The 27,335-nt window shown below is 47.7% G+C and overlaps 1 protein-coding gene and 1 long non-coding RNA gene across 2 annotated transcripts in view; both read right to left on the bottom strand.

The window, feature by feature from the left end:
* Positions 1-13,140, bottom strand: part of LOC112399387 (uncharacterized) — a 35,267-nt gene extending 22,127 nt beyond the window's left edge. The window contains exon 1 of the long non-coding RNA XR_003003208.1: positions 12,938-13,140. This is a non-coding gene — a long non-coding RNA (uncharacterized LOC112399387). The remainder of the gene's footprint in view (positions 1-12,937) is intronic.
* ITPRIPL2 (ITPRIP like 2) lies at positions 6,351-12,944 on the bottom strand. The gene has a single exon (XM_024744551.1). It carries the CDS (start codon positions 12,595-12,597, stop codon positions 10,999-11,001), a length of 1,599 nt encoding a protein of 532 aa, XP_024600319.1. The 5' UTR covers positions 12,598-12,944; the 3' UTR covers positions 6,351-10,998.
* Positions 13,141-27,335: the final 14,195 nt, after the last annotated feature.

Raw genomic sequence — 27,335 nt, 5'->3', positions numbered from 1 at the left:
GGGGGCGGGGGGGGGGCTTTTCTAGGCAACCTGTAAACATCTGCCTGCTGGTTTCGTTTTGTTCTCCCACTGTGGGACTCCAGAGGGGCTACTTCCTGCATGACTAACCGTCTTGGGTCAGTTTGCAGGGGCCAGAAATGCATCAAGTGTTAGCTTGGGAGCCAGTAGATGTGGGTTCAAATCCTTGTCCGCACTTGCTTACTAAGTGGCATTGGGCATTCAGCCTCGTCTTGCTGAGCCTCAGTTTCCTTACCTGTATAATGGGGATGATATTAGCACCACCTCCTAGGACTGTTACAACAATCAAATGAAGATACTGTGCATCAAGCCTTTGGTAAGGAGCTTTGCACACAGTAAATGCTCTGTAAGGTGACACTCTGACACAGACCCCATGGGTTCCTGTGCTGGGCTCCAAGATTTCCAGGAAGTCTTCCCTAACCCCCCCGGGGCTGCCTTAAACTCTTTTGGATTTACAGTGTCATAGAAACCTGTTTCTTTCCTTCAAAGCTTCTACCTCTATTTGTTATTCAGCATTGGTTGGCAGGCTTAAGCATCTGCGTCCTCCAGCAGATTGAAAGCTGCAGCCAAATGAGATGGTGTCTGTTTTGCTAACCACTCTGTCCCCAGGGCCAGCACAGGGCCTGGCACTCAATGATTAGTTACTGAATGAGTGTGAATGGAGATGGAAAACTTCATAATCTGGACATTTCTGGGGCTCTAGGGAAGAACATCTCCTCATTTTTAATCAACACATGAATTTGAGAGGCTTCCGATAGGGTCTTCCAAAACGGGGTTAGGATAGGAGCCCTCTTCAGCAGCCTCTTGTATTAGTTAGGTTAGGCTGGGCTATGCTGCTGAAACAAAGAACCCTGACATTTCGTTTCAGAGGCCTAACAGCACACAGGTGGATTTCTAACTCAATCAAAGGCCAGTAGGAATCAGGTGACTGGCAAGGGCAGCTGTTCTCGGTTCCATCTTGTGCTGCTGGCATCTTCGTGTGTGGCCTTTACTGCCTCTGCAGGATCATAACCAGTCCCTTCTGCTCCCTGCCTACTGGTCAGAACCAGTCAGTCAGCCCTATCAAACTGCAGGGGTGCTGGGAGATATTGGGTTCCTCGGGGATACTCGGCAAGTAGCCAAAGAGTCTCTGCTACTTGTAGGAAGGGCTACAAGGAAGTAGCCAAAGAGTCTCTGCTACATGTAGGAAGGGCTCAGACTTCTTGGCTGGCCACTCACAGGTCTCACAGGTCTTGGTGTGAGGACTACCAAATGCATTTTGAAGGCTTGGAAAGTGGAGATTCCTACTAATTAGACTGTGTTTTGAAAATCAGGTATTTATCAGAGGAAAAATAACCAATCATCACAAATCCTTTGCCTAAAATATGGAGCAGTGTTTTCAGTGCAGTTTCTTGCCATGCAAGACCCTGAGGGCCCCCCATCTCCAAATGTCAAAAGCATTTTTCTCCATGGTTGAAGTACGTTTTAATGGTTTCACTTCGATAAGGATCGACAGCCGCCCATCAGGGGCTTAGCTCCTAATTCAAGGAGACCAATGATTAAATAAACAATAAAGATAAAAATCTTTTGATGACATAAGGTCCTTAAAAGCTCTTAGTTTGAGTCTGGCACACAGTGGGATTCCTAGTATTTTTTTTCCTGGTTTCATTGGAAGGTGACTTGATGGACTGTAATTTTTCTTAAGTGCCGGCTTAAAGTCACTGCATCTAAGATGGTAGTGGGGGGAGGGGAGACACTGAGACAAAGCATGGGAGAAACCACTGAATATTCATGAAAAGAGCCAGCATTTTGTGAACTTAGGCTGTATATGATGTATGTCCTCTCCAGGCTAGATGACAAAAAGAATGAGGGAACCATCACTTCTATTATAGAGGCTTTTCTTTGCTGAGAAGTTTCAGGGTGACTCTGATGACATTTTTTTTAATTCAAAATTTCAAAAAAAAATGTTTTCATATCCCTGGGGTTGTAGAAAAAGGGAACTGCTAGTGGGATTAAATCCTGCGCCTGCTTAGCAATATTTTGCCTTGTATGCCCCAGCTGAAGAGTTCTGTCCTAGGGTTTTATTCCTACACCACCACCGCCAACCCTTCAGCTGCCTGTCTCTGTCCCAGAGCAAACCTTACACACACCAGCTGGTGGTTCCACAGCACCTGGTGGGGAGATCCCAGTTTCTCTGCTGAAAGGTTCCAGAGAGGCCATCTGACCTAAGTCAGTGGTTCACAACACTGGCTGCATTCTAGAATCGTCCACAGAGCCGTATCCATGCCTGGGCTGCACCTGGAGAGTTTCTGACATCACTGGGCCAGGGTAGAGTCCTGAGCATGGATAATTTTACAAAGCCCCTTGTATAGCCAGGGCCAGGACCGAGAACTGCTAGCCTGAGTTTTCCACCAGGACTCAAATTTCATTTGAGAAATGAAGTGGGGAGAAGTCTTAGAAGATGACACAATTCAAAAGAAAGAAAGAGATACAAGGGTGATCGTTTCTCTCATTGGATGTCCTCCCTCCTGGGAACATGAACAACAAATATTCATAAGTGCAAACTCACTCACAGTCCTGTGGGAAAGGAAGTTTGGTGATGGGCAGGCTCTGAGCAGAGTGCCTGAGGGTGACCCCTACCCCTTAAGATACGGATTCACCTTCCTGTTGTTCCAAAGATGCTGGGGCACCACTCCTAAGATATGGCAACTAACGTTTGGTAGTGCTTCTCAATCCCATGTGCATTACTCTTTGATTCTCCCAATTAGCCTATAAAAGGAGGGATTATCAACCCCATTTTGCAAATGAGGAAATTGATGTCCAGAAAACTTAACGGACTTGCCTAAAAGATTACAGCCAGGGAATGGTAGAGCTGGGACTTCAGTCCTAACATTTATGGAGCATTTACTATATGCTAGGACTCAGGATGGGTATAAATTATATAATTATGGAATTATAAATTCCCCAATTACTTCTCACTTCAGTGACATAATCTTCTGCTATTTGTTTCTAGCATTTCTGTGGCAGAATCTTATTTACTCACTAATACCCATTCTTTTTTCATATTTTGCTCAGGGCTGCTGTGTGCCATGTGCGGGCTCTCTTTCCAGCTTCCCTTGCAGCTAGGAGTGGTCATGTGACACCATTCTGGCCAATGAGATGTAAGGGAAGTCTACTGCATTCCTTAATCCAGTTTCTCTTCTCCATGGCTATAGTAGCCATTGTGGGATCTTGATAGGACAAGCATGAAGATAAAGGTGAAAATGCCCAGAATGACAGAGCAAAGAGATGCCTGGATCCCTGATTCATCCCTAAACTGCTGGATGCCTACCTCCAGGCTTCTGGATGATGAGAAAAAGTAATTCGTCACTATAGATTAGGTTTTCACAAGTTGTGGCCAAATGTCTTCCTAAGTGATACAGTTTCCCACATGCCCTTTATCATTGCCGTTCTCTTCCTTTACAGTTGAACACAACACCCACCAGCTTAACACCAGCCAGTACCTGACTGAAGCTGAAGCTTAGCCAAGAGGAGATGCTGAATCAGTGTCTCAATTGTATTACCTGTGAGACCTATGGCATGTTGTCACCTGAATCAGCACTTTCATTTTCCAGCTTCCATTTGCTTTTATGAGATAAGGGCAAGTGCAGGAACACAAACAGCCGTGTAAGCACGCCCCCCAAAAGATGGCAACACTGCCACAACTCAGCCAACACTGTGCTTCAGCAGATGAGGGAAACCTGGATTCACTGCGGGAAGGTGGGTTGTATCAAAGCCTGGCTGTCTGAAAGTCAAATGCACAGAAGTCGAGACTGCCTGTATTTACTCCACTGGCAGCCCCTCCAGATTTCTTCTTTTTTTTTAAGTTTCCAAATCATTTAGCTACAGCTGAGCTACAAACTACCACTAACTCAGTGGCTTAAAACAATGTGTTCATTTTTGCTTGGAGTCTATGGGCCAGCTGGGCGGGTCTGCTGATCTGGGCCAGGCTCAGCTGGTCTTGGCCAGGCTCGTTCAAGTGTTTCAATCATTCTGTTGTCTGGTCAGTTGCGGGGGAGAAGGGGAAACGGAGCTGGTCTGGGATGGTCTCGGTCATGTGTCAAAGGTGGCTGTCAGCTCTGGCGACACGATCACGTGGTCCCTCATCCTCCAGCAAGGCCAGTTATTCACGTGGGGGCAGCAGGCTTCCAAGAGAACAATCAGAGGCAGACAGGCCTAGGCCGGGAACTAGCACAATGCCCCTTCCGCCACATTCTACTGACTAAAGAAAGTCACAAAGCCATTCCAATTTCAACGTGTAGGTAAAAAGACTTCCTTCGTGACGGGAGAGACTGCAAAGTCACTTCGCCAGGGGCAGAGGTATAGAAAGCTTTAGAGAACAGGGGCGGCCACTTTTGTAATCAGGCTACATGGTACCCAGAGTAAGAGCTTTTCCTACAGGGGAACACCATGGGCATCAAGGAGCAAGATAAACAAAATCTGGGTAGCAGAGAGATGGTTGGGTGGACAAAAGGGAAACGCACCCTGCAGAGGAGGAAGAATGAGCCCAAAGGGAGCAGAGGAAGAGGTTGGAGACACTGACTAAATGAAAATTCCACCCCGAAAACTGCAAGTCCTTTGCAGGCGCAATCAACTTGATCTCTTTCACTCCTATGAGGGAGGTCCTATTATTAATCCCATTTTACAGATGAGGGAATTGAGGCCCAGACAGGATTGGGTAACTTGCAGAGAGACACACAGATGAGAAGTGCAGGATGCAAGACTTGAAGACAGGCCTCTTGGTGTTAAAGTGCTGGCCCTAACATGACACTGGTCTGTCTCCAGAGTAACTTGTGTCTCTGTCCCCACTCCCCTGCCTGGGCCTGGACCACTGCAGCCTCTGATGATTTCCAGTCTGATTAAGTCCAGCCAACTTTTCCGTAAAAGGCCAGATAGTAATTCTTTTCAGTGTTGTTTTGCAATTCCTCAACCCTGCTAATGGAGGCAGAGAGCAGCCAGAGCAGTACGTAAATGGATGTGTGTGGCTGTGTTCCCATAAAACTTTATTTACAAAAATAGATGAATTGCCACCCCCTGCTCAACCCATTCTCCACCTTGCAGCCAGAGTGGGCCAAACTCAAATGTGACCTTGTCATTCCTTCCTAAGGTGGACTGCCAGTATCTTGGGGACCAGTCCAGACTTTCAGTGTGGTCTACAAACTTGTGATCAAAGAGTGGCCCCTGCATCAGTGGCATTGCCATCATCTATTAGGAAGGTGGGCTCTCAGGTCACATCCAGACCTGCGGGATCAGAACTTGCGTTCAGACGAGACGCCCAAGTGGTTTGCACATTCGAGTTTGAGAAGCTTTGGCTTCCAGAACCCCTGTGCCCTGGTGCCTTCCTACCTCTCCCACCTCATCCTTTGCCCCTGGAGCCTCCTCGCTCCCGTCCACCCCCACTTTCCAGCCAAACTGACTGCTCCTGTCACCTCTGTGTCCGATGCATTCCTCTCCAGCACAGCTCCCTTCACGCAGCAAACTCCTATCTCTGGATCTCAACTGTGACACTTCTTCCGAGCAGCCCTCCCTGAAACCCCCGACTGCATTGAGGTTCCCCTCTTCTGCGCTTCCAGACCCCTCCGCCACCTAGCACCCACCACACTGCACAGAAATGACTTCTTTAACTGCCTGCCCTCTCACAGCAGTTTGTGGGCTCATGAGAGGCCGTATCTGTGGTTGCCTCTGTGTGTCCTCAATGCCTGGGGACAGTAGCCACTCAAGAACTAATTGTTGAAAACGAAACAAAACACAGCCCACCACACCTTTCCCCTGGGAGAGTGCTCTCCACAAGCAGTTTAGCCAGCCAGTGGCTGCAGGTGTCCCCAAACTTCCACCTGGCTCCAAGGCTTTGAAGAGTGGCCTCCAAGATTCCATCTCTCATGAAGCCTGGTGGGTTTTCGTATTAGCAAATGTTTACCATTTGGAGAGGACCTGGGGGCCTAAGAGATTTCTGGGCAAAATTCTTGAGCTATAAATTAGCCACAGGCCAAGACCTGAGTTGTGTTTGGGCTGGTGTGTGAGAGCCGAGGGTGGAGGGGGTAGAGGTGGGTGACAGAAGAGGGGCAGGGCCAGAATGTTCTCGATCAGAAAAAGACCTGAAGGCAGGCCCCCGGGTGCCTACAGAGCCATGAACTGGCATCCTTTCCCACCTGTGTACGGTGCCAATTCTGTACAACGATCCCAACTTTGCTGTGTGGAAAAAAGTCCCATACACCCACTCACTGAAAGCAGGTGGGCCTGTGTAAGGGATCACAAGCCAGTGTAGCCTCCAGGAAGACGACAACCCTCCCCACATCTGATGTTCAGTTCACAGGTTTCTACAAGTTCCTTTATTAATAAAGCAAAGTATGAAAGAACAAGGTCCCCAAATGACCCATATGATTAAAAGTGCAAATTTACTCCAACCTGAAATAGAAAACAAATGGCCGGCCTCGACTATTTGGGCCATGGAAATCTGGTGTGATTAGAACGCCTTTTAATCACACAACTGTAGCAGCTGAACCATAGCTGATTACCTCTTTGGTCTCTGTTATTGGAACAAAACATACACTATGACCACAGCCAATAGACTGCATCATAATACACAGTTTGGGGTCCAAATCCACACTAAAAATAACAGTAAAATAAGAGGAATGTTTTCAAGTCAAGTGACTGAATCAAGGCATTTTTTTTTTTAAGCAAAGGGTGCTAAAAATATTCCTGAATATCTGATACTTCTAAAACCAGATTACATATAATTTAGCTGCATGTTTTAGTCTGTTCTCTCTGTACTGATGTTCACATACATCTTCGTCCTCTCCCAACTTATACTTGCTTCATCCCCACCAAATCGTGTGCTATGTAGGTACAGAAAAAATAAACAGTAGTGTCTAAGAAACAGACATGCAATTTTTTATAAAAACTAACAAATGCCACAATGATAACACTGAACTCTTTTCCTTCCCGAGGGATACTGGGAATGTTCACCAGGTTCATTTTTCCCACCACTGGGGAGGGAGGTAATAACCTTCCTCCACGTGGATACGATAAGTCATCGTCACGGTCAAAAGCCACATTTTACGGAAAAGGTGACTTACTCCATGAGGTTAAAGGAGACACTTTGGAAGGCTATTAGTTTCATTCCTTCAGAAGGCTAGGATGTCAGTTTTGGTGGGAGCCACGGAGTCAGAAAGGGATAGAAACATATGATCAGAACAGTGCTCTTGGCACTGGGGCTGGTAACAAGCCTAAGAAGCTTGGCTGGGAGACCCAGAACTACTTTGCCGGTGTTCACGGCCACCAACCATCATTGCAAAGGCTAGGAAACTACTAAAAAAAATAATAATTAATTTAAAAATAAAAATAAAATACAAATAAAGAAGAAAACAAGTTACTCTGCAATCCTTCCTGATTGCTCACCTGCGGACTCCGACAGAGCCAAGGAGTTTGGCCCCAACTCACCAGGAAGGAAATGCCAAGAGCTGGCCCCTAGTGGTCTGATGTCCCATCTGACTCCTATGGGTCCAGGGTGGAGAATCCTTCCGGGAATTGTGAGTTAAGTGTTATCTGTGGCCGTGTTAATTTGGGGGTTTTGTTTCTACAATAAAGCTTAGCTCTGAGCGATAAAGCAGACTTGAAATATCATGTCCCACCACCATGTATAACAACATCATATCCATAACAATAAATATAACCTTATACATACTTGAGGGGTTACCGTCTAAGGCAGGGGTCGCAAACTGGTGGCCCCCAGGCTCAAGCAAATGTGTTTTTTGGCCCACTTGTGTTTTGGATATTTTTAAATTATGTTGTTTAAAAATCAGAAAGTTTCATTTTTTTTTTGTTTTTCTATTTCCAGCCCCACCCTACCCTTTTCCCCGCATGGAGCTGAGCCATGTGGCCCCTGAAGACGGCACAGCCCCCATCACCACCCAACCCTTCTCTTATGTACCTCCCTAACTTGCTTCTGCAGGCTGCTGAGTTTGCGACCCCTGGTTTGAAGTAGCACATATCTAGAAAATGTGTTTCCTAACCCAGACCTCTCTCGCACCCTCGTGTGATTTCCACCCCATCTCCCCTTCTGCCCAGCTCTTCGTTTCACGTCCATCTTAAGTCCTCCTTCCTGAAATCTTCGGATTTCTCTTGGTTTGCTCACATTTTCCCTTTTAGCTTCAGTTTCATTTTGCAAAAACACAGTCTCCTCCTCTCAGCCCACGAGCATTCCGGGATGACTCCCAAGACTGGTCAGTGGGAGTTACTGAAGGGTGTCTTTAGGCAAAATGGCTGAGTCATCTCTCCAAACACTTTCTTCGGACACTGGCTGGACAGTTAATCTTTTTTTAAAAGCACGCACAATTCTGAGCTTTCTTGTATGAGAATATTTGCAGTATATGAATCTCCAGTACCAAGTATACACCAAAAATGTATATATTTCAATCAAGGACGTGATGGAGCCCTAATAAAATACAGAATTGAGCTTAATTTAAGTGCCTTGGGCAACCATCACACCTGACTAATATGCCATATTATTTTATTTGTACACAGTACATGTTTTGGATTACTAAACATTGATCAAAATTGATCGAAATCTCTACGTTTTTGGTTACCATGTACAGAGAACAATTGCTCAGCATGGCATTTAAATAAAACATTACTATTTTAAAAATTCACAAACACAATGCCCCATTAATTAAAAAAAATAAAATTTAAAAACCTTGAGGATGGATGAGGCTTTGGGTAATTAACCTGAAAAAAAAAACCAAAAACCCACAAAGAAACTACAAGAACTGTATGTTACCAGATTCAAACTTCAAAATGCTATTCAGATAAAAGAGGAACCTATCAACTCAGCTAGAAATATTTGGAAAATTCAGCTTTTAAAGCTTGATAATCCCTCTAATAGCCTCGCTTTCCCCCACTCCAACTACAGGGGAAATTGTAGCTGAGTATAGAAACATTATAAATATATATATTTATATAAAGATCTACCTACTCTTGGAATTTATTTTAAAAATAATTTTAAAAAACCCTGTGCAGTTTATATCTTCGCAGGAAGTCGGTAGACTGATTCCTGTGCTAAATGCAGTACCTTATGACCTAACACTGACCTCAAAAACTAGGAATGACTCTGTGGTATCCAGGGGAAATGTCCCCAAACAACCTCAAAGACACAGCACAACATTTGCGACTGTTTCTCTTACAGCCCAAGGTTGCAAAGGACATAAGAAATCTCTGTAGCTCTGATGAGAAGGATTCCCTATAAATCATTTATTCACAACGATTTCCCCACAGTGGCCAAGTAGGTCCCCTAAAGAAAGAAAGTTTAAAGAGTTCCCTCAAAATAGCTCAGAAATTAAACAATGGCCCAATTCATGTGGCTACTTCTGTCTTCCAAGTTTTACCTTTAAGAGTCTCTGTTAAAAAAAAAAAAATCCCAAAGCTATAAAAATCCCAAAGTATATCACTGGGATCGGCTGCATTTTCTATTCAGCAGGTGATGGACCATTCTAAACTTCAACTGAGTTTTATGTCGACTGATGCAACTTGAGAGCTGTTAGAAATGTGGGAGGACGGTGAGGGATTTCAGAATGCGCTACCTGCAAAATACACCCAGCCTGGTGATATTTATGCCCAGAGAGAAGAAAGAACAGACAGCTGACAAAGGATGTCTCCCTCCATCTCCCCCTAACTTGCCCTCCTCTGCTGTCTTTCTCCTCTGTCAGCTGATTGGGAAATAACTGATCCTCAAGCACAGAGCCCAAGATAACTGAACTCTAAGTGAAATGCATTGCAAGACCTGTGCTGAATCAACCACTCCTCAAAGGTGGGCTTCGGGCCAATTAAAGGCCGCTTGGGCAATGAGAGCAAAACTTCCCAACCACGGAGGATCACTGAGCATTGGCTGAAAGCAGGCATTGCCTCTTCATTATCTCATTAAACTCAGAAAGAAATCTCCATGCAAAGGGGTTTGGCAAAAAGACTTAAAACAAACAAAAAAAAAGGTTTCTGTCTCCAGCCAGCAGCAAGCCCTGGTGAGACATCTTGCTAGGCAAAGAGTGAAATATCAATACATCTTTTTCGAGACCCAACATGTTTCATGCCCTCACCAGTGTTGTCTGAAGCACGTATCCTGTTGCCACTCTGCACTGTGACTGGCTCACAGCAGGGGCTCAATGAATCAGCGCTGACTGGTGCACATCCCAGCGCGTGCCTAGAGGGATGCTGAGCAAGCCTGCTCCTCAAGACTGCACCTTTCTTAATAGTCAATGTAACTGGCCTCCCTTTCAGATGCCACACTTGGCACTAGCGATTACCACAAAATGAAAGAACTGATCAAAATAAAGTGCTATTTGCTCTGGAAGTTTCACTAACCAACTCCTGACTGCCTTTCAACACCTGTGACTTAATTCTTCATAATCCTGTCAAACACCTGTGATGGGCCTTTAAAAAATACATTAATACCAATTTGAACAGTGGAAAGTATGTTCTTCAGAACATAAGCCTCTAGAATAGAACTACAATTCCAGTTGTAGATAAAGATTCAGATTTTTAAAAAGACAATCAGGAACCCAGGACCTACCAAGTAGCTGTGTCAGAAAACATTAGCTTCTTTAAATTTGGGGGCCAGAGAGATCTGTCTAAACAACCCACAATCCCTTCCTTTACTGATCCTCCCTAAAAGCTGGATCCTTCTACAGAATCATTCCACACAAACCAACATTTGGACCAACTCTTAGCTGCTAACGTTGAACGTCTTTCCGTAGCTTGCCCAGGACACTCTGGTGGGCGTGAAAAAGATGCCACAGCTATCTGGATTGTGGAGCCAGGCGGTGATGCTGAAGCCACCAAATGTCATCCTCTGAATGTTCCAACACCTTCTGCAGGTCATCTTCCTTGCCTTAAACTGGCTTCACTGCCATCCCCACCCCCACCTGGTGGGTGAGGCTTCAGGAGCACCAGGCCAGGCTGGGAGTCTGGCAGGGTTTATGGTTCATCTTCAGGGAACCCCTGGGGGCGCTGATTCCGGGGTGGGGGACACCTGGCAAGGTAGCGGGGACCCCCATAGGCCCGGAGAAGCTGGGGCAGCCTTCGCCACGTGGACAGCAACCGTGCCGCTGCGAGTTCCCGGGCCTGCCGGTCGAAAGTGGCCAGGAGGTCAACCGGGGTGGCTTCACGCAGTACCTTGGGCAGTGGGCCCACCTCGGCGGCCGCCCCTCCAGGGCCCAGGAGGCAGTGGAAGAGTGTACGGCGTCGCAGCAGGCAATCCCTGAGGAACTGTACTAGCTCTTCCAAGCGCTCGCCCAGGTGCGCCTCGTCCCAGCCTTGCGCGGGAGCCCCCTGGCGTAGCAGCGCCGCCAGCAGCACTGTCTTGAGCACGTATGAGGATAGGATGCGTCCCCACTGGGTGGCGGCCGTCGGGTCCAGCCCGCGGGCGCCCAGGTCTCGCAGAGCTTTCAGCAACTGCAGGCACTTGAGGTAGCAGGCACCTGGAGGGGCCCTTTCCTGCAGCCAGCTCAGCAGCTTCTGCTCCTGGCGCGCCGTGTTCACACCCCACAGTGCATCGGCGCGCAGGCCTCCCGGGAGCTCCGACAGGGGCCCGACGGGTGAGGGTGGCGGTGGTGGGGCCACCAAGAAGACGCTGTCGCCCAAGTGGACGGCAGGGATGAGACGCACGGCCATGGAAAGGCGGCAGCAACCGTAATCGGTGCGGCAGGGGAGGACGTGTAGGGTAGGGGGCTGCTCCAGGCCGCCTGGGGTCAGGCTGACCCGACAACGCCCCTCCAGGCTGTAGCGCACGGTGGCCAGGGAGCGCTGCAGGTGCGACTGAAACCAGCGCAGTACCAGCGTAGCCGAGAGATGGCGCCGCCCGCGCACATCCACGCAGAAGCCGTCGGCGAAGGCTTTGGAGTCCCGGAGCCAGTGGCCCCCGGAAGCCCCTGGCGGCGCCTTCAGTGCGCACACGAAGCAGCCGTGGAAGGCTGGGGCCAGCGCGGGCTCCGCGCCCAGGCTCCGCGGCTCCAGCGCCACCAGGGGAGGGAGGCGCAGCGGCACCAGCACGTCGAAGCCGTCGGGCCGGCGGATTTTATGCTGCTCGTAGGCACTGCCTACCTGGATGAAATCTCCGCGAAAGGCCAAGGCCAGCGCTCCCCCGGGGATGGGGCCTGGGGACCCTCGGGCGCGGCCAGCCCGGACCAGCTCGCCCACGATCCGGCTCACGTGTGCTTTGCTGTGGCCCAGCACGTGCGGCGACAGGCGCACCTCGTGCTCGTAATAACTCTCCAGCAAGATGTCGAGGCTGGGCTCCCCTAAGTGTCTAGGAGAGAAGGCGGAGTGGCCCCCCAGGCGGGGAGACCCCGGCAGGAAGCGCTGCCGGACAGCGTGGCGACAGCGCAGGAGGATGTAGCCGAGGAGCAGCAGGACGGCCACCTTGAGCAGCGGGAAGCCGCCGTCCGCGCCTTCGGGGGGCTCGGTCCGGGCGTCCCCGCTTCCCCGCAGGACATGGTAGAGGCACACGAGGGCGGTGCACAGGCCAGTCACCAGGGGCCAGAAGACGCGCAGATTCAGGGTGTAGTGCACCGACATGCCGGACGCCCGGGGCAACGGCGGCCGAGCAGCCCAGGGCGCGAGCCCCGGCGGCGTCCCAGGCCCAGCATGCGCGCAGCGCCCGGGCAGCCCCGCTGTCCCGGTTCCCTTCGCCTCCGCGGCGGCGACCCCGTCGCAGGGCCGGGGAAAGCAGCCCTCCAGCTCGGCCTCCTCTCCCAGCTCAAGCGCTCCTTCCAGCAGCGGCCCGCCCTGCACGCTCCGGCTCCTAGCCGCGCCCCGTGCCGACTGTGCGCTGCGTCCGGCCCGGCGGCCCTCCCCGCCCCGCTCCCCGGCGCGCCGCCTTCGGCCAGCTTCTGGTCCCGCTGCGCTCGCCTCCTACCTCGGGCCGCCCTCCCGGCGCCGTCGGTCTCCGGAGTCCCCCGCTGCTCCCCTCCGCTCTTGTTCCCGTTACTCGGCCACGGGAGTTTCCTCTTCCGAGGGGAGGCGAGGCCGCGCCAGCTAGCAGGGAGGAAATGCCGAAGTCTGGAGCCGCGAGGCGAGCGGGCGGGCGGGGTCGGCCCCCTCCCGGGCCTCCGCCTTAAAGCGACGCGAGGCGGCGGGAGGGACTTCAGGACGCGCTGGCAACTGGCCTCCCGCGGGCCACCCCTATCCTCCCTCCCCGAAGGCAGAACCAGGAAGGCTCTGATTGCGGGGCGGTAGCCTTGTCCAGGGAGCTTCTGCAGTTGTATTCACACAAAGTTACACTGGGAAGTTGAAAGGAGGGAAAAAGAGCGCACGACGGAACCGTCCATCCCCCGCTCCCCCAGCAAGTCGTGGTGGCGTGGTGTTGGTGGCGTGGCAGGCCCTGGAACGGAAGCTGCCCTTGCCAGGGTGCCGCAGTCCTTCATTCAAACCAGTATCTACTGAGCACCTACTATGTGCCAGGCGCGAGAGCAGGTGCTGGCGAAATAGCAGTTGACAAAATAGACAAGGCTTGTGCCCTCCGTAAGGCTTACTGCCTTTCGAGAAAAGGAAACCGAAAGACAAGGGATCCACAGCAGAAAATGCCCTGAAAGAAGCAAAACTGTGTGAGGGAATGTGAAGGTAGGGGCTGCCCTGTGGAAGCCTGAGGCTCTCTGTGGGTCTGAGACCCACAGTTGGTCTGAGACCTGGATGAGGAGGATCCAGCCTTGAAGTAATAATCACAGCCTTTACAAAGGTCATACTGTGTGCCAGTACTGTGCTGATCACATTACACATTCGCTCCCCAGTTCATCCTATGAAAGGGACACTATTACTTTCCCCATTTTTCAGATGAGGAAACTGAGGTGCAGGCAGGTTCACTCCTTGCCCAAAGTCACACAGCTTTAGCAGAGCTGTGCCTTGAACACCTGTCTCCAGAGAAGCTGGGAGGCAGGACTCAGGGAAGGGGACTGGGGAGTCCCTTCCTCAACTGCTGAGAAGTGTCCTTTGTCAGGACCTACCCTGGGACCTCCGTCCAGGAAGCTTTGTTTTGTTTCATAACAGGCAGCGCTCCCTGAAATGATCGGCATTTATTTAATTATCCGAATTTACTTAAACAATTAACTGTACTTATTTACACTTCTTGCACCTTCCTTGCTCCCGGAGAGCAAGGGTAAATAGATTAAAAATGTCAGAACCCACATGCCATCTGGGAATCAGGACTCAGAGGATGCTCCTGGCTTAAGCACCAAGATTACTCCCAGGAAAGCCTCTCAGAGCTGAGCAGAAATGCTTTCAGATCCCCATTCCCACTACTATTAGCTGTGAGATCACGGTCTATTAGTCAGGATTCTTTGGGTTGCAGGTGACGGAAACACAGCTTAGAAAGCATTTTATTGTCGTATTAACTGAGACGTCCATGGGGCTCCTGCTTCAGTATGGCTGGATCTAGGTACGCTCAATCCACTTCTTAGCTCTGCTTTCTTCTCAGTGGGCTGCGCTCTCTGCGAGGCTCTCTCCATAGGCCCCTGGCTGCTCTAGCCTTATGTTTTCCTCAATGAAGAGGAAAAGAGAGCTTCGGTTGCCTGAGAGTTGTAGCAAATGTCATGCCTAGGGATAACGTTGGGTCCTACTCTAAAAGCGACCAAGTAAGAGAATGCACTGATTAGCCTGGCCTAGGGTGGTGTGTGGACTGAAATGTGTCCCCTCAAAATTCATATGTTGAAACCCTTTTTTTTCCCCAAATTAAGTTCATATTCACAGGTTTCAGGGGTTAGGATGTGGGCAAATATTTTTGGGGAGCCACCCTCAGTAAATGATGTACTGTATTACCGTTACTATCTTTTCTGCCTGTAATCAGTTTCCGTAGCTCATTTCCTCCAGAGAGTTCAAGGTACAGACCTCAGAACTTTGCTCTTGGAAAAATCTACTGTATGTTTCAGAGCAAGTACAAATTCATTTATTCATTAATTTATTACCCAACATACCATGTGCCAGGCAGAGGGGGATGTGACGGAAAAGAGGGGGCTCTGCACTTATGGACTAAAACACCACACAGTGTGGATGGAGTCAGAAAACTGCCACTGTTTCATTGACTTTTGATCATTATTTCATTAAAAATCTCCTTTAATGTTTAATAGTTGACAAAGGCCACTCCTGGGTTTTTTTAACAGCTCAGCAAATGTATATACACACCCCTCCCAACATTTCTGATATCCCGGAGGTGTGTCCTGTGGAGGAAGAATGGCAAAATTGATGAGGGGAAAAGGGAACGAGGTGGTGACATTTCCCATGGGAGGCCCAGGGAAGGCTCCTGGGAGGGAACATCTGATCAGGCTTTGAAGGATGGGAAGGGACAGTGTGCTTGATAGCATGTCTGGTATTTCCACTGCAAACATTCTCATCACATAACTAATTGGCCTTAAGGCAATGTTGCTATAAAAGATAAAATAATGAAAACCAAAAGAGGGACATTAAAAAGGACATAATGAAACATGAGAAATGAATAACAAAATTAAAAAGACTTTATTGCAAAATGCAAAAATATTGAGTACATTTAAAATGTGTGTCAATTTATGGCAATACTGCACAGATAATTGATTTTATTTTGTAAGTTTTACCTAAGCAATTGTCTTTCAAGTCTTTTGTTTATAGTATTTTAGAGAGATTTTGCTTTTGACTCATCTCCCCATTCAGCTTTGCACTTTTTCTTTTTCTCTAAAATTTCTTCCATCCTTAAGAGGGGCATCAGCTTCCAAATACCGGGATGCATATTTGCACCTGAGCTTTGTATCGAGTTGGGAAAACTGTTTGTTTTTGGCAGGTTGTCACATGTCTACTGATAGACGTTCCAAAGTTCTATGAAAGGTGTAGGTTCAACTCTGTGCCTTCAAATCACTGAAGGATCTGCAAACTGATATGTTATCATTTTCTGGTACAGTATGTGCTCTGGCATACTGTCTTACTTCACACTTCCAGTAACTTTCATCATCATATTTTCTATCAAGTTCACGTATGTAGTTGTCATCATCCTCTATTTTAAGACCGCCACGTCTACTCATCACTGTACAAACCATCATGAGGGCTGAGATTGATGGAATATTAAAATGAGAGTTCTATGTCAGTGGAGAAATAAAACCAAACTGTCAACCAATTGAAAGCAAATTGTCAAACCAAACTGTCATCCAGTTATTTTATCTTTTACAGCAAAATTGCCTCATGACCAATTAGTTACGTAGTGAAAATGCTTGTGGAAATGTCTGTGCAAAGATGCTTGAGGCGTGAGTCCCAGGAGCCCTTTGATAAATACCGTGTGCCTCCTGGACGCAGCTCTTCCCCTGTGGTGTCTCCTGAAATGCTCAGAACCAGTCCAGTGAGGGAGGTGCTGCTATCAATGCCATTCTACATACGGGCAAAGTGAGGCAGAGAGAGAGCAAGAAACTTACTCAGAGTCACACAGCTGGCAAGGCTGACTCCAGGGCTGGACTCTGAACCCCTCTGCTTCACTCCCTTTCACATTGTAAAGAGTTTTACAGGCACATCTCGTCTTATGGCACTTCGCTTTACTGTGCTTCATGGGTATTGCATTTATAACAAACTGAAGGTTTGTGGTCACCCTGTGAGCAAGTCTGTTGGCACCATTTTTTCCAACAGCATTTGCTCACTTCTGTCACATTTTGGTAATTATCACAATATTTCAAGTTTTTTAAAGTTTATTTATTTATTTCTGGCTGTGTTGGGTCTTCATTGCTGTGCGCGGGCTTTCTCTAGTTGTGGTGAGCAGGGGCCACTCTTCGTTGCTGTGCACGGGCTTCTCATTGTGGTGGCTTCTCTTGTTGTGGAGCACGGGCTCTAGGTGCACGGGCTTCAGTAGTTGTGGCTCATGGGCTCAGTAATTGTGGCTCATGGGCTCTAGAGCACAAGCTTAGTAGTTGTGGCACACGGGCTTAGTTTCTCTGCATCATTTGAGATCTTCCCAGACTAGGGCTTGAACCCATGTTCCCTTGCGTTGGCAGGCGGATTCTTAACCACTGTGCCACCAGGGAAGTCCCTAAACCTTTATTATTATTATATTTGTTATGGTGATCTGTGATCTATGATCTTTTTTTTTTTTTTCTTTTTTTGCGCGGTACGCGGGCCTCTCAATGTTGTGGCCTCTCCCGTTGCAGAGCCCAGGCTCCAGACGCGCAGGCTCAGCGGCCATGGCTCACGGGTCCAGCCGCTCCGCGGCATGTGGGATCTTCCCGGACCGGGGCACAAACCCATGTCCCCTGCAACGGCAGGCAGACTCTCAACCACTGCGCCACCAGGGAAGCCCTGACCCGTGATCTTTGATGTTACTTCTTTGACTCACTGAAGGCTCAGATGGTGATTAGCATTTCTTAGCAATAAAATATTTTTAAATTTAGGTATGTACATTGTTTTTTTAGACATAATGCCGTTGCATACTTAATAGACTACAGTATCGTTTAAACATAATGTCTATATGCACTGGGAGATAAAAAAAATATTCGTGTGACTCACTTTATTGCGATATTCACTTTATTACAGTGTTCTGGAACTGAACCTGCGGTCTCTCCAGGGTGTGCCCGTATAGGACAGAAAGAGCGCATTCTGGGAAGGCAGGTTAATTTATGTTTGTCTCTAGCTCCCTAACCAAGTGATGAGATTCTTGGGGGCAGGGACATATTCATCTTGGTATCCCCATCAGCCAACATCATGCCTGCTACTTTATAGAGCTTTATGGGAGGAAGGAAGGAAGGGAGGGAGGGAGGAAGGAAGGAAGGGAGGAGGGAAGGGAGGAGATTTTGACCAGCAGAAATTCAGGGAGGCCATTCCAGGTAATGGAAACAAAATGTGCAAATGCTCGAGGAGCATGTGAGAGCTGGGTGAACAGGACGTCAATGTTGTTACGAAGTCTGGTGTTTGTGAATGGACACTGTGGCATTCACTGACCAGCCATTCCAGCCTTCTTCCAACAAGCCTTCCACAGGCAGCAGTGGGGCCAGAGGCAGCAGCTCCCTTAGTGACCCGGTTCTGCTGTGCGGCTTAGGAATCTTTTCTGGAAGTTGGGCTCAGAGCCCTTTCCTGCAGTTTCCCCAGTGGTTCTGAAAGTATCTGTGATAAATGATCTGTTGCCGTTTTTTTAAACTTTCCTGTGTGTTCTGCTGTGCTTGACCATTGCACGGCTATGTCATGCAACTCAGAATACCCACACGGGTCTATCCTCTCTTCAGAGAGATGTGCCCATCAGTCACTTTGGTGAATGCCAGTAACAAGGGAGCCTGACACCCAGCTCTGCCAACAGTGCCATCCAGTACTTGACAGTGACCAAGTGACTCAAACCTATCTTCTGTCTTGGAAAGTCTGAATGGGACGCAGAAGCCGTGAGGAAGCAGAGTTCAGAATTAAGCCGAAGCCATATATAAGCAGAAGGATGGAATAGGCAGAGGCCTTGAGGAAACAGAAACCATTGCAGGTCAGGGGAGGGTAGGAAGAAGCCAGGAGAGTAAGCAGCTGACCTGAGAATGGTGAGTGTCAGAGTTAATACTGGGGCACTACAGCTGCCGGTGCCCAGAGAAAATTCCAGGCCCCCTCCTGTTTGATGAGCAGCTGCTTCAGTTCCTGCGGAACCTGATAATAATCCCCGCTGGGCTCTGAGATCATATGAATGTGTCTCTTCCCTGCAACCCAGACTCAGGGTTGGGGAGGATTTTTAGCCCGGTTCCCTGGAAAAGAGAATCTAAGAGTACAGTTTGCGTATGAATGTGTTATTGGGGGTGCAGGCCCAGGGCAGCAAGAGTGAGAGCAGAGGGGGAGTGAAGCAGGGAAGGAAGGGGAACACATACAGTACGTTGCGTACAGAGCTGGCCACGCATTGCTGCAAACACAACTGGTTCCCCCGTCACCCAAGAGGCTGCACAGAGCCTCTTTATCTCTAGATAGTTAGGGAGGAAAAGGGCAGACAATTGAAGGGATGTCTCCTTCCCATCTCCAGTCCCTCATCTGTCAAAGTATGCCCACGGGGCACTAACTGACCACACTTCTCCACTGTGTCATGGGGATGCTAGAGCAGCCGGGGTCTCTGTGGGTGTAGCCCAGTCTGAGCACCTGCGGGCAGTCTCTCCTTCTCAGTCGGCACCATGCAAAGGAAGTCCTTGGTCAGTGGCTGTGACAGGAACTGGCTCTTTCCAGCTGTGAGCTGTGAGTGAGTCCTGGCTAGGGCTGTTCTGGGCAAGAAGAAAGGCCAAGGCCCGCATATGCAGATGGGGCTGAATGGATCTGGGGAAACTGGGTCTGGTAAGAAGGGTCCCTGGGGAAAGTGTCTGCTAAGCTGATTTTAGAGGATGAATTGATTATTGCCTGATAAAGGGATTGAGAAAGCCGACTGTGCAGAAGTCCCTTCATGTGTGGAATCCTGGAGAAATGAAAGCACGGTTTCGATTCCAGTAAGTCTGAAGTTTGGGGCTTAGGAGAAAAATGTTGAGAGATGAGACTGGAGAGCTGGTCACAGCCTCGTGTACCAGGCTGTCTGGTTAAAATGCTCTTGGTTATGGTTCATAGAAGACCCCTCCAGTTCAGCTGATTTAATTGACAAGGGCATGGTACAGCCTCACAAACTGAAAGTCTGGAGGTGAGTGGCTCCAGGCTTGCTTAGTTTAATGACTCAACCATGCCATCAGATTCCTTCCATCTTTCTGCTCTACCATCTACAGACTAGCTCTCCTCCTGGTTACAGAATGACTGCCACAGTTCCAAGCATCACATTCAGATACATCCATCAGAAGATGGACCTAACACCCTGCCTGGTACTTTATAGAGGTGGTTATCTCCCTGGGATCTCTATTTTAGAACAAGGAAATAGTTCACAGAAATTCCCCAGCAGAACTTTTGGCAATTTTCATGGCCTAGAATTGCATCTTGTCCAGGCCCAAACCGGTCACTGGCACGAGAAATGGATTGCCCTGATTGGTTTATATTAATGAGGATTTACCTCTGAGCTAGGGGTACAGTCACCTTTGTTAAGAGTTGACACTTGAATAAATCTGGGGTTCTTTTAATAAGGAAGAAGGGGACTAGGTGGTGGGTAGATGTGTTAATTAGGATAGCAGTCCTGCTGTTGTTACAGAAACCTGACATTCCAGCGCCTGAAACAAAAGAGCAGTTTTTCTCTCATGAAACAGCCACAGAGTCAGGAGCCCAGGCTCCCTCCAACTCGATCCACTATGCCTAGGTGGTGCCCTGACGTTGATACTGCAAGATGGTACACCAGCCCCTGCGTTCCAGCCCACGGGAAGGAGTAAACGGACAAAGAAGGGGCGTTCTCTTCCTTTTAAGAGTATGACATAAAATTGCACGTTCTGCTTTTGCACATTACATTGGCCAGGACTTAGTCGCACGTGTGATATTGTGACTTATAATAAAAAATACATATTTGGTCTTCATCCCTGTTCCTGGCACAGAGCTCCTAAAACCCTTGGAATTTCCTAAGTGATGAGAGCAGCAAAGGTGTCTTGTTTTGTTAGGGAGGTGCCTTTTGGAAGCACCTGAGGGTGGGAGCTTGTTGCTAAAACCAACCTCATGATTAGAGGGTTGGAACTTTCAGTCCCACCCCCCGACCTCCAGGGAGAGGAGACGGGCTGGGGATTGAGTTCAACCACCAATGGCCAATGATTTAATCAATCGTGTCTATGTATGTAATGAGGTCTCCATAAAAACCCAAAATGATGGGGTTTGGAGAACTTCCAGTTGATGAACACATGGAGGTGCAGAGAGCATGGAGCTCTTGGAGAGGACATGGAAGCTCCGTGCTCTGTCCCACACACATTGCCCTGTGCATCCCTTCCATCTGGCTGTCCCTGAGTTATAGCTTTTTATAGTAAACTGATTCTAGTGAGTAAAATGTTTCTCTGAGTTCTGTGAGTCGCTCTAGCAGATTAATTGAACCCAAGGTGGGGATGGGGGTTGTTGGAACCTCTGATCCAAAACTGGTTAGTCAGAAGCACGGGTGACAACCTGGACTTGCAATTGGCATCTGAATGCGGGGCATGGTGAGGAAACTGAGTCCTTAACCTGTCGGATACGGCACTATCTCCAGGCAGATAATGTCAGAATTGAGTTGAATTGTAGGACACCCAGCTGGTGCCTGAAAATTGCTTGGAGGTATGGGAAAAAAAACTCTCCACACATTGAAATTGGTTCCAGCATTGTACATGGCCACATATAACAGCAAAGGAGGCTGGGAAATGTAGTCGTTATCCTAGATAGCAAGCATCCTGCTAAAAATAAGTGTTTTATTACTATGGAAAAGAAAGAGAATAAATGTTAGGAGGCAGTCATCAGCCTTTGCCATAGCAGGCAAACAACATTATCTGCTCTATGGGCTCCATCCTAATTGTGATGCATTATTCATGTGATTATTAATTATGTGTTTGTATTTCTAAATATATCCTGAGGGTTTTTTTGTGAGCAGGTGCTACATCTGTCCAGCACATGCTCAGTGCTAATTGTTAAATGACTGACTGAGTAAAGAAACTGAATCTATTTTAGGAGTCCAGCATAGTAGTCCCATACTGATAAAGAGCGTTTCACTAGAAAATGTTCTTTCCTGATCTCCATTTTCAAAGCCACTGTTTATAAAAGATTCATGAATAATGAAACCGACATCCGTCAAAGGGAAGCTTCCGTCTGGCAGAGACGAAGGGCTAGGAGAGAGCTAATGGGTCTGTAATGCAATTTGGTGCCAATAAAATGGTGCGATATTAAATTCAAGGCCGTGGGATTTACGTTATAAATCCAACACAATTAGAGAGTAAGAACCCTATCTCCCACGTGCTCAGTTCCTCTGGTTTGAGTCATTTTATGGACACAGACTTCCCACAGACATTGCCTGGTGATGTCATGGTGAGAATTTTGACAGTCATTACATTTCTGGCTGGAGGGCCAGCGGGGCCAAAGAGACTCAGAACTGAGTGGAACATAAAATCACCGGCTTCAGCAGGCACAAAGTTAATGTGCCCCTCATCTCTGCCTCCTGCTGTTAGAGCTGGTGATAAGGGTCAGCCTCTCCTGAGTGTTCCCCACTCAGCAGGCAATGTTCTAATCAGGCACTTTACATGATGTAACCCATTCAGCCCTCACCACACAGAACAACCTTATGAGGGAGGCCTATCTTTACCCATTGTGTAGCTGGGGAAACTGAGGCCTAGACGCAGGATACATACTTTGCGTGAGGTCAGAGCGCCAGAAAGTGGCCGAGCTGGGATTCAAACCCACGCTTCCTGTACTGATATTTTTAACCGCCGTACAAACTGCCTGTAGTCAGTTCTTTCCAAATGGGCATCTGGTGATGTTTTCCAGGGTCTGGGGCAACAGAGCAAAATAAGACACGTGAAAGGCATTTTTCATAAAGTTCGGTTCCCAGCAGGAGTCTCGTCTCGCAGGGTAGGGACATTTCAAAGGCAGCACATAGCAAAACAAAATCTAATTTAGTTCAAATTACCCATGATAGATCGGCATAGGGGTTCGGATCACACATTTGTCAAAACCCATTGAGTGGTGCACTCCAAACTCAGGCATTTCACCGTATCTAAATTTTACCTCAAAAAAATTACAAACACATATTGGATTCTAATGAAGGATATGCATGCTGAAGTGTACGGCCTCAGCAATTGCCTTTGAAATGTATCAGAAAATAAGATGGACTGACTGATGGGTGGAGAGAGGGATGGATGGACAGACAAGAGAGAAAACAATCGAGTTAAACATTCATGGTAGAATTTAAGAGGTGGGTGTATCGATGTTCTCTGTACAATTCTTTCGGTTTCTCTGTATATTTGAAAAACGTTTTTTATATAATGTTGAGAGAAAAAAATACATTTGAAAATCTTTTAGGAAGTTGCTATTGTGGAAAGTGATATTCTGCCTCCCATTGGCCATCACAGTCAGAGTTTTCTCCAGCATTGAAACCAAAGTTTCAGCAGTTGAGCCCCTGATGAAGGAGCTGGTTTGAGTTCACGGGCCAAATTGTAGGAATAATATATATCTTTAGCCACCCAGCTTGAAGTAAAGTGATGAACAAGGTTGTCCATGCTATTTAAAGAACTCTCTCCACACCCCAAAGCATGTTTATGTAGCTGTGAACTAAAATTCATATTTTACGGCAAGACAAGAAAAATTTAAACATGAAAACTTTTTCTCTGCCCTTTTGGCCTCCTCTCTCCCTTCTACCGTGCGCTGTTTATCTGCACTAGGCATCAACCAAACCTCCCCATTGGTAGAAATACCTGTTCAGCCATACAGAGCAGCGTTCTCCCAGCATCAACAAGGCAATTCCTTAGGAGATAACATTCCTTCTTAATCTTGTAAGGGGTCATGATGACCCAAGACCCACTATTCTGCTACTGCTAAATTATGAAACTGTCAATAATACGCCATTTAAGGTACAGCTCTCTGTCTCAAAAACTTATATAATTGTGCTTTGACCTCTAACCAAGGGAACAGTTCTCAGCTTTTTGAGAGGCTGTTCCCGGCTTACAGTCCTCAATTTGGTTCTAATAAAATTTTCCATTTCTTTCTTAGAACGACTGATTAAATTTTTTCATCAACAACTTAAACTTACATATGATATGGTTCTAATACAGTCATTTTAAAAGTTTGTCCATTAAGAGCACATCCTTCCACTCTGTTGCATGTTAAAGTAACCATTTTCTTCTAAGGAGAAATTGATAGTAATGATATTCATGGGAAGGTGGTTTGTTTCTTTTTATAAATTTATTTATTTTATTTATTTATTTTTGGCTGCGTTGGGTCTTCGTTGCTGCACACGGGCTTTTTCTGGTTGCAGTTAGCGGGGGCTACTCTTTGTTGTGGTGCCCGGACTTCTCACTGCGGTGGCTTCTTTTGTTGTGGAGCACGGGATTCAGTAGTTGTGGCACACGGGCTCAGTAGTTGTGGCACACGGGCTTTGTTGCTCCACGGCATGTGGGATCTTCCGAGACCAGGGCTTGAACCCATGTCCCCTGCATTGGCAGGACAGATCCCTAACCACTGCACCACCAGGGAAGCCCATGGTTTCTTTCTTAAAATGCTAACAGAAAAATGAAAAGTTGGCAATCCTAGGCCACTCGAATGTGGGCAGGGCTTTTATCTGTTTCATGCCCCATTATTTTCCCAATGCCTGGCACTAGAGTCACTCACTGAATAAATATTTGTTGAATTCATTTTACAGGCCTGTGAAATCTGAAGGGTTGGGGAGAAGAAAAGCCTGCACCAAGATGCAAGTAGTCATTACTGAACCCATGGGCTGCTCTGTGGTCGGCCCCGTAGAGACGTCCTGTGATCATCTGTTTGAGGACATAGTCATCAAGGCATTCCAACTGGCAAGAGCAGAATGGCAGCCTGGCCAGGATGCCCCAGTGTAACACACACTCCTTACATTTCACTTGGGATGTCTTTCCCACAAGGAGAGAAAGCATTGCTCTGTGTTGCGCCTCAAAAGCCAAGAGGACCCTGTGTGTTTTGACACCCAAAGGAGGGTCACTGGCGATTTGCATCTCTGTTAGATGAGGAGTAAAAGAGACTCCGAAAAGAAACACAGCAGAGAGGAGCCCGGGACTGCCAAGACTGCAGGGATTTTCAGAAAAGATGCTAAGAGTGTTGTAACATACTAATGTAATGATAAGCGGATCTGGTGGAAACATCTGACCTGGAAAAGGTGCCTGGTTTTCAATATTGATCACTTTTTTGGTGGTATCTTAATCTCTTCATGGGGATCCAAATCTCTACCATTTACAGTTTTCCTATGAGTCGAACAGAGAAGCCCCATCCCTAAACTGAACCCCACAATGTTTAAAATTTGGCCATTTGTACCTCTAAGGTGGTTCAAAAGAAAGTATTGGGTTGGCCCAAGAATTTGTTCGGGTTTTTCTGTTGACGTCTTATGGAAAACCCCAAATGAACTTTTTTGGCCAACCCCATACTTAGAAACGAAGTTAGAATATATGCAAGTGGATGGAAACTGTTAAGGTCTGGAATACAGTCGGAGCACTTTTCATTTATGTGACTTTTGCAGGGGACCCGCCCATCTACCCTTGGGTCTGGAGCGCATGCCTCCTTCTCGGTGAGTGTAAGACAGAAGGTGGAAATCTGCTGTCCCCTCACCCTATCCCATTCCCACCTGCTGGGGGTAACATATTTAAAGCTTGCCATTTCCCTTCAACACGGTCCCAAGAAACAACCCCTTACAGTGCTCAACCAGAGAAATACAGTGATGGGTTCCAGCCTTGGAAAAAATAAGCTAGGTGTATGGAGGCAGAACCATGCTGTATATTCCAGGAATTTAAGAAACTATTTCAAGGGTATCTTTGCCAATTCGTGTGTTTCACTGCCTCTGCTGACGTTGGACCCTCCCCCATTGCATCCCCACACTGTAAAGAACTGGGAGCATGTTGCTCACTTTCTCTGCAACTGTAGTAACTCTCAGCCTTTGGGGCATTTTGGTCAATTGCAACTTGGAATGCTCTCGCTCCAGGGTCTGACTCTCTTCATCTGACCCGTGTGAACCCATCACAGATGTAGATGTGACTTCTAAGTCTCTGAGCGCCGGTATCGCCAATGATCTCCGGAGCAGCCTGCCCAAACCTCCTCCCCAGCTCAGCCTGACAGTGGTCCACACTGTCCCTTCTTCATGTGGCTTTCTTTCTTTTTAAAAAAATAAATTTACTTTATTTATTTATTTTTGGCTGCATTGGGTCTTCGTTGCTGTGCGTGGCCTTTCTCTAGTTGCAGAGAGCAGGTGCTACTCTTCGTCGTGGTGCGTGGGCTTCTCATTGCGGTGGCTTCTTCTGTTGCGGAGCTCGGGCTCTAGGCGCGCGGGCTTTAGTAGTTGTGGCACGTGGGCTCAGTAGTTGTGGCGCACGGGCTTAGTTGCTCTGCAGCATGTGGGATCTTCCCGGACTAGGGCTTGAACATGTGTCCCCTGCGTTAGCAGGTGGATTCTTAACTACTGCACCACCAGGGAAGCCCCTTCGTGTGGCTTTCTTAAGGTCCCCTTCCCTCAGATGGGAATAAAGTAAGAGGTATGAAGTGACTCTCAGGACGACGGGCTCTCAGCCTTAGCTGCCACCCAGGACGGGTGTCTTTTTCTCCCCTCTCCCCCTCCCATCTTTCCTATACTTTAGGCTGGGCTTTAATTGATGGCATTAAATTGAAAATTTGCAGATAACTTTCCTTTGGACAATATCTCATCCCCCCAGCAAACAACGCTGTTAGTAACATCCTTATCACCTTAAGCAGCTTGGAATTGCAAAATATGCTTTATGTCCCTTTACTTTGATGAATACCAATAACTTTCTATTTCTTAATTTCACATATAGTAACTCTTCAAATACCTCAAGTATTTCCATGGTCCTCCTGAAATTTAAGTGAAATCATTACTAAATGTTGTGGCTTTTAAAGGGTGGGGGATGGTGATTTCACTGAGAGCCCTTTCTACCTGCCAAGGAAATGCAGTTGAGAGAAATTCAAGGGGATGAAATTATAGATCTTAAGAATTATTCCATGTTGAGGGTGAGGCTAAAGACAGAGGCAAGGATGGATTTGGCCTCTAGTTTAGGCAACTGGTAGATCTTTTAATCTCCCACAACTGGCACTTTATCTGGCACAGGGCAGATGTTAAGTACATATTTGTGAAGGAAAAAGACCCCCCCAAACCAGTCACTTCCTTGATTTGATTCCCGTATTTCTGTCCCACATTCTGATTGTTTTCCTAGTCATTCAGCCTGAAACTCATCATTGACTCATCTTTCTTTTAGGTTCTGTATTAGTCAGGGTTCTCCAGAGAAGGAGAACCAAGAGGAAGTGTTGAGAGAAAGGAAGAGATTCATGTGATGAGGGAGGCTGACAAGGGCCAGGATCTGCAGTCAGCAAGTCAGAGACCTGGGAGAGCCGATGGTGTGGTTCCCGTGTAGAAGTTGGTGGCTTCAGACCCAAGAAGGTCCAGTGTTTTCCATTCGAGTCCAAAGGCAGGAAAAGCTTGTTGTCCCAGCTCAGCAGCCAGGCAGGGGGAGTCTTCACTCAGGAGAGTCAGCCTTTTGTTCTATTCAGGCCTTCAGCTGATTGGATGAGGCTCACCCACCTTGGGGAGGGCACCTGCTTCACTCAGTCCACGGAGTCAAATGTTAATCTCAACAAAAAAACACCCTCACAGAAACACCCAGAATCATGTTTGACCAAAGGTCTGGGCACCCCGAGACCCAATCAAGTGGACACATAAAATTGACCAGCAGGAGTCCTTTCCGATTAGCCAACAAGTCCAGCTCTTCTTCTGGAGAGGA

Source organism: Neophocaena asiaeorientalis, unplaced genomic scaffold, assembly GCF_003031525.2.
Source record: "Neophocaena asiaeorientalis asiaeorientalis breed wild unplaced genomic scaffold, Neophocaena_asiaeorientalis_V1.1 scaffold91, whole genome shotgun sequence".
NCBI classification, from domain to species: Eukaryota; Metazoa; Chordata; class Mammalia; order Artiodactyla; family Phocoenidae; genus Neophocaena; species Neophocaena asiaeorientalis.
Note: the sequence above shows the minus strand (reverse complement) of the source record. Positions and strands in the feature narration are given on the sequence as shown.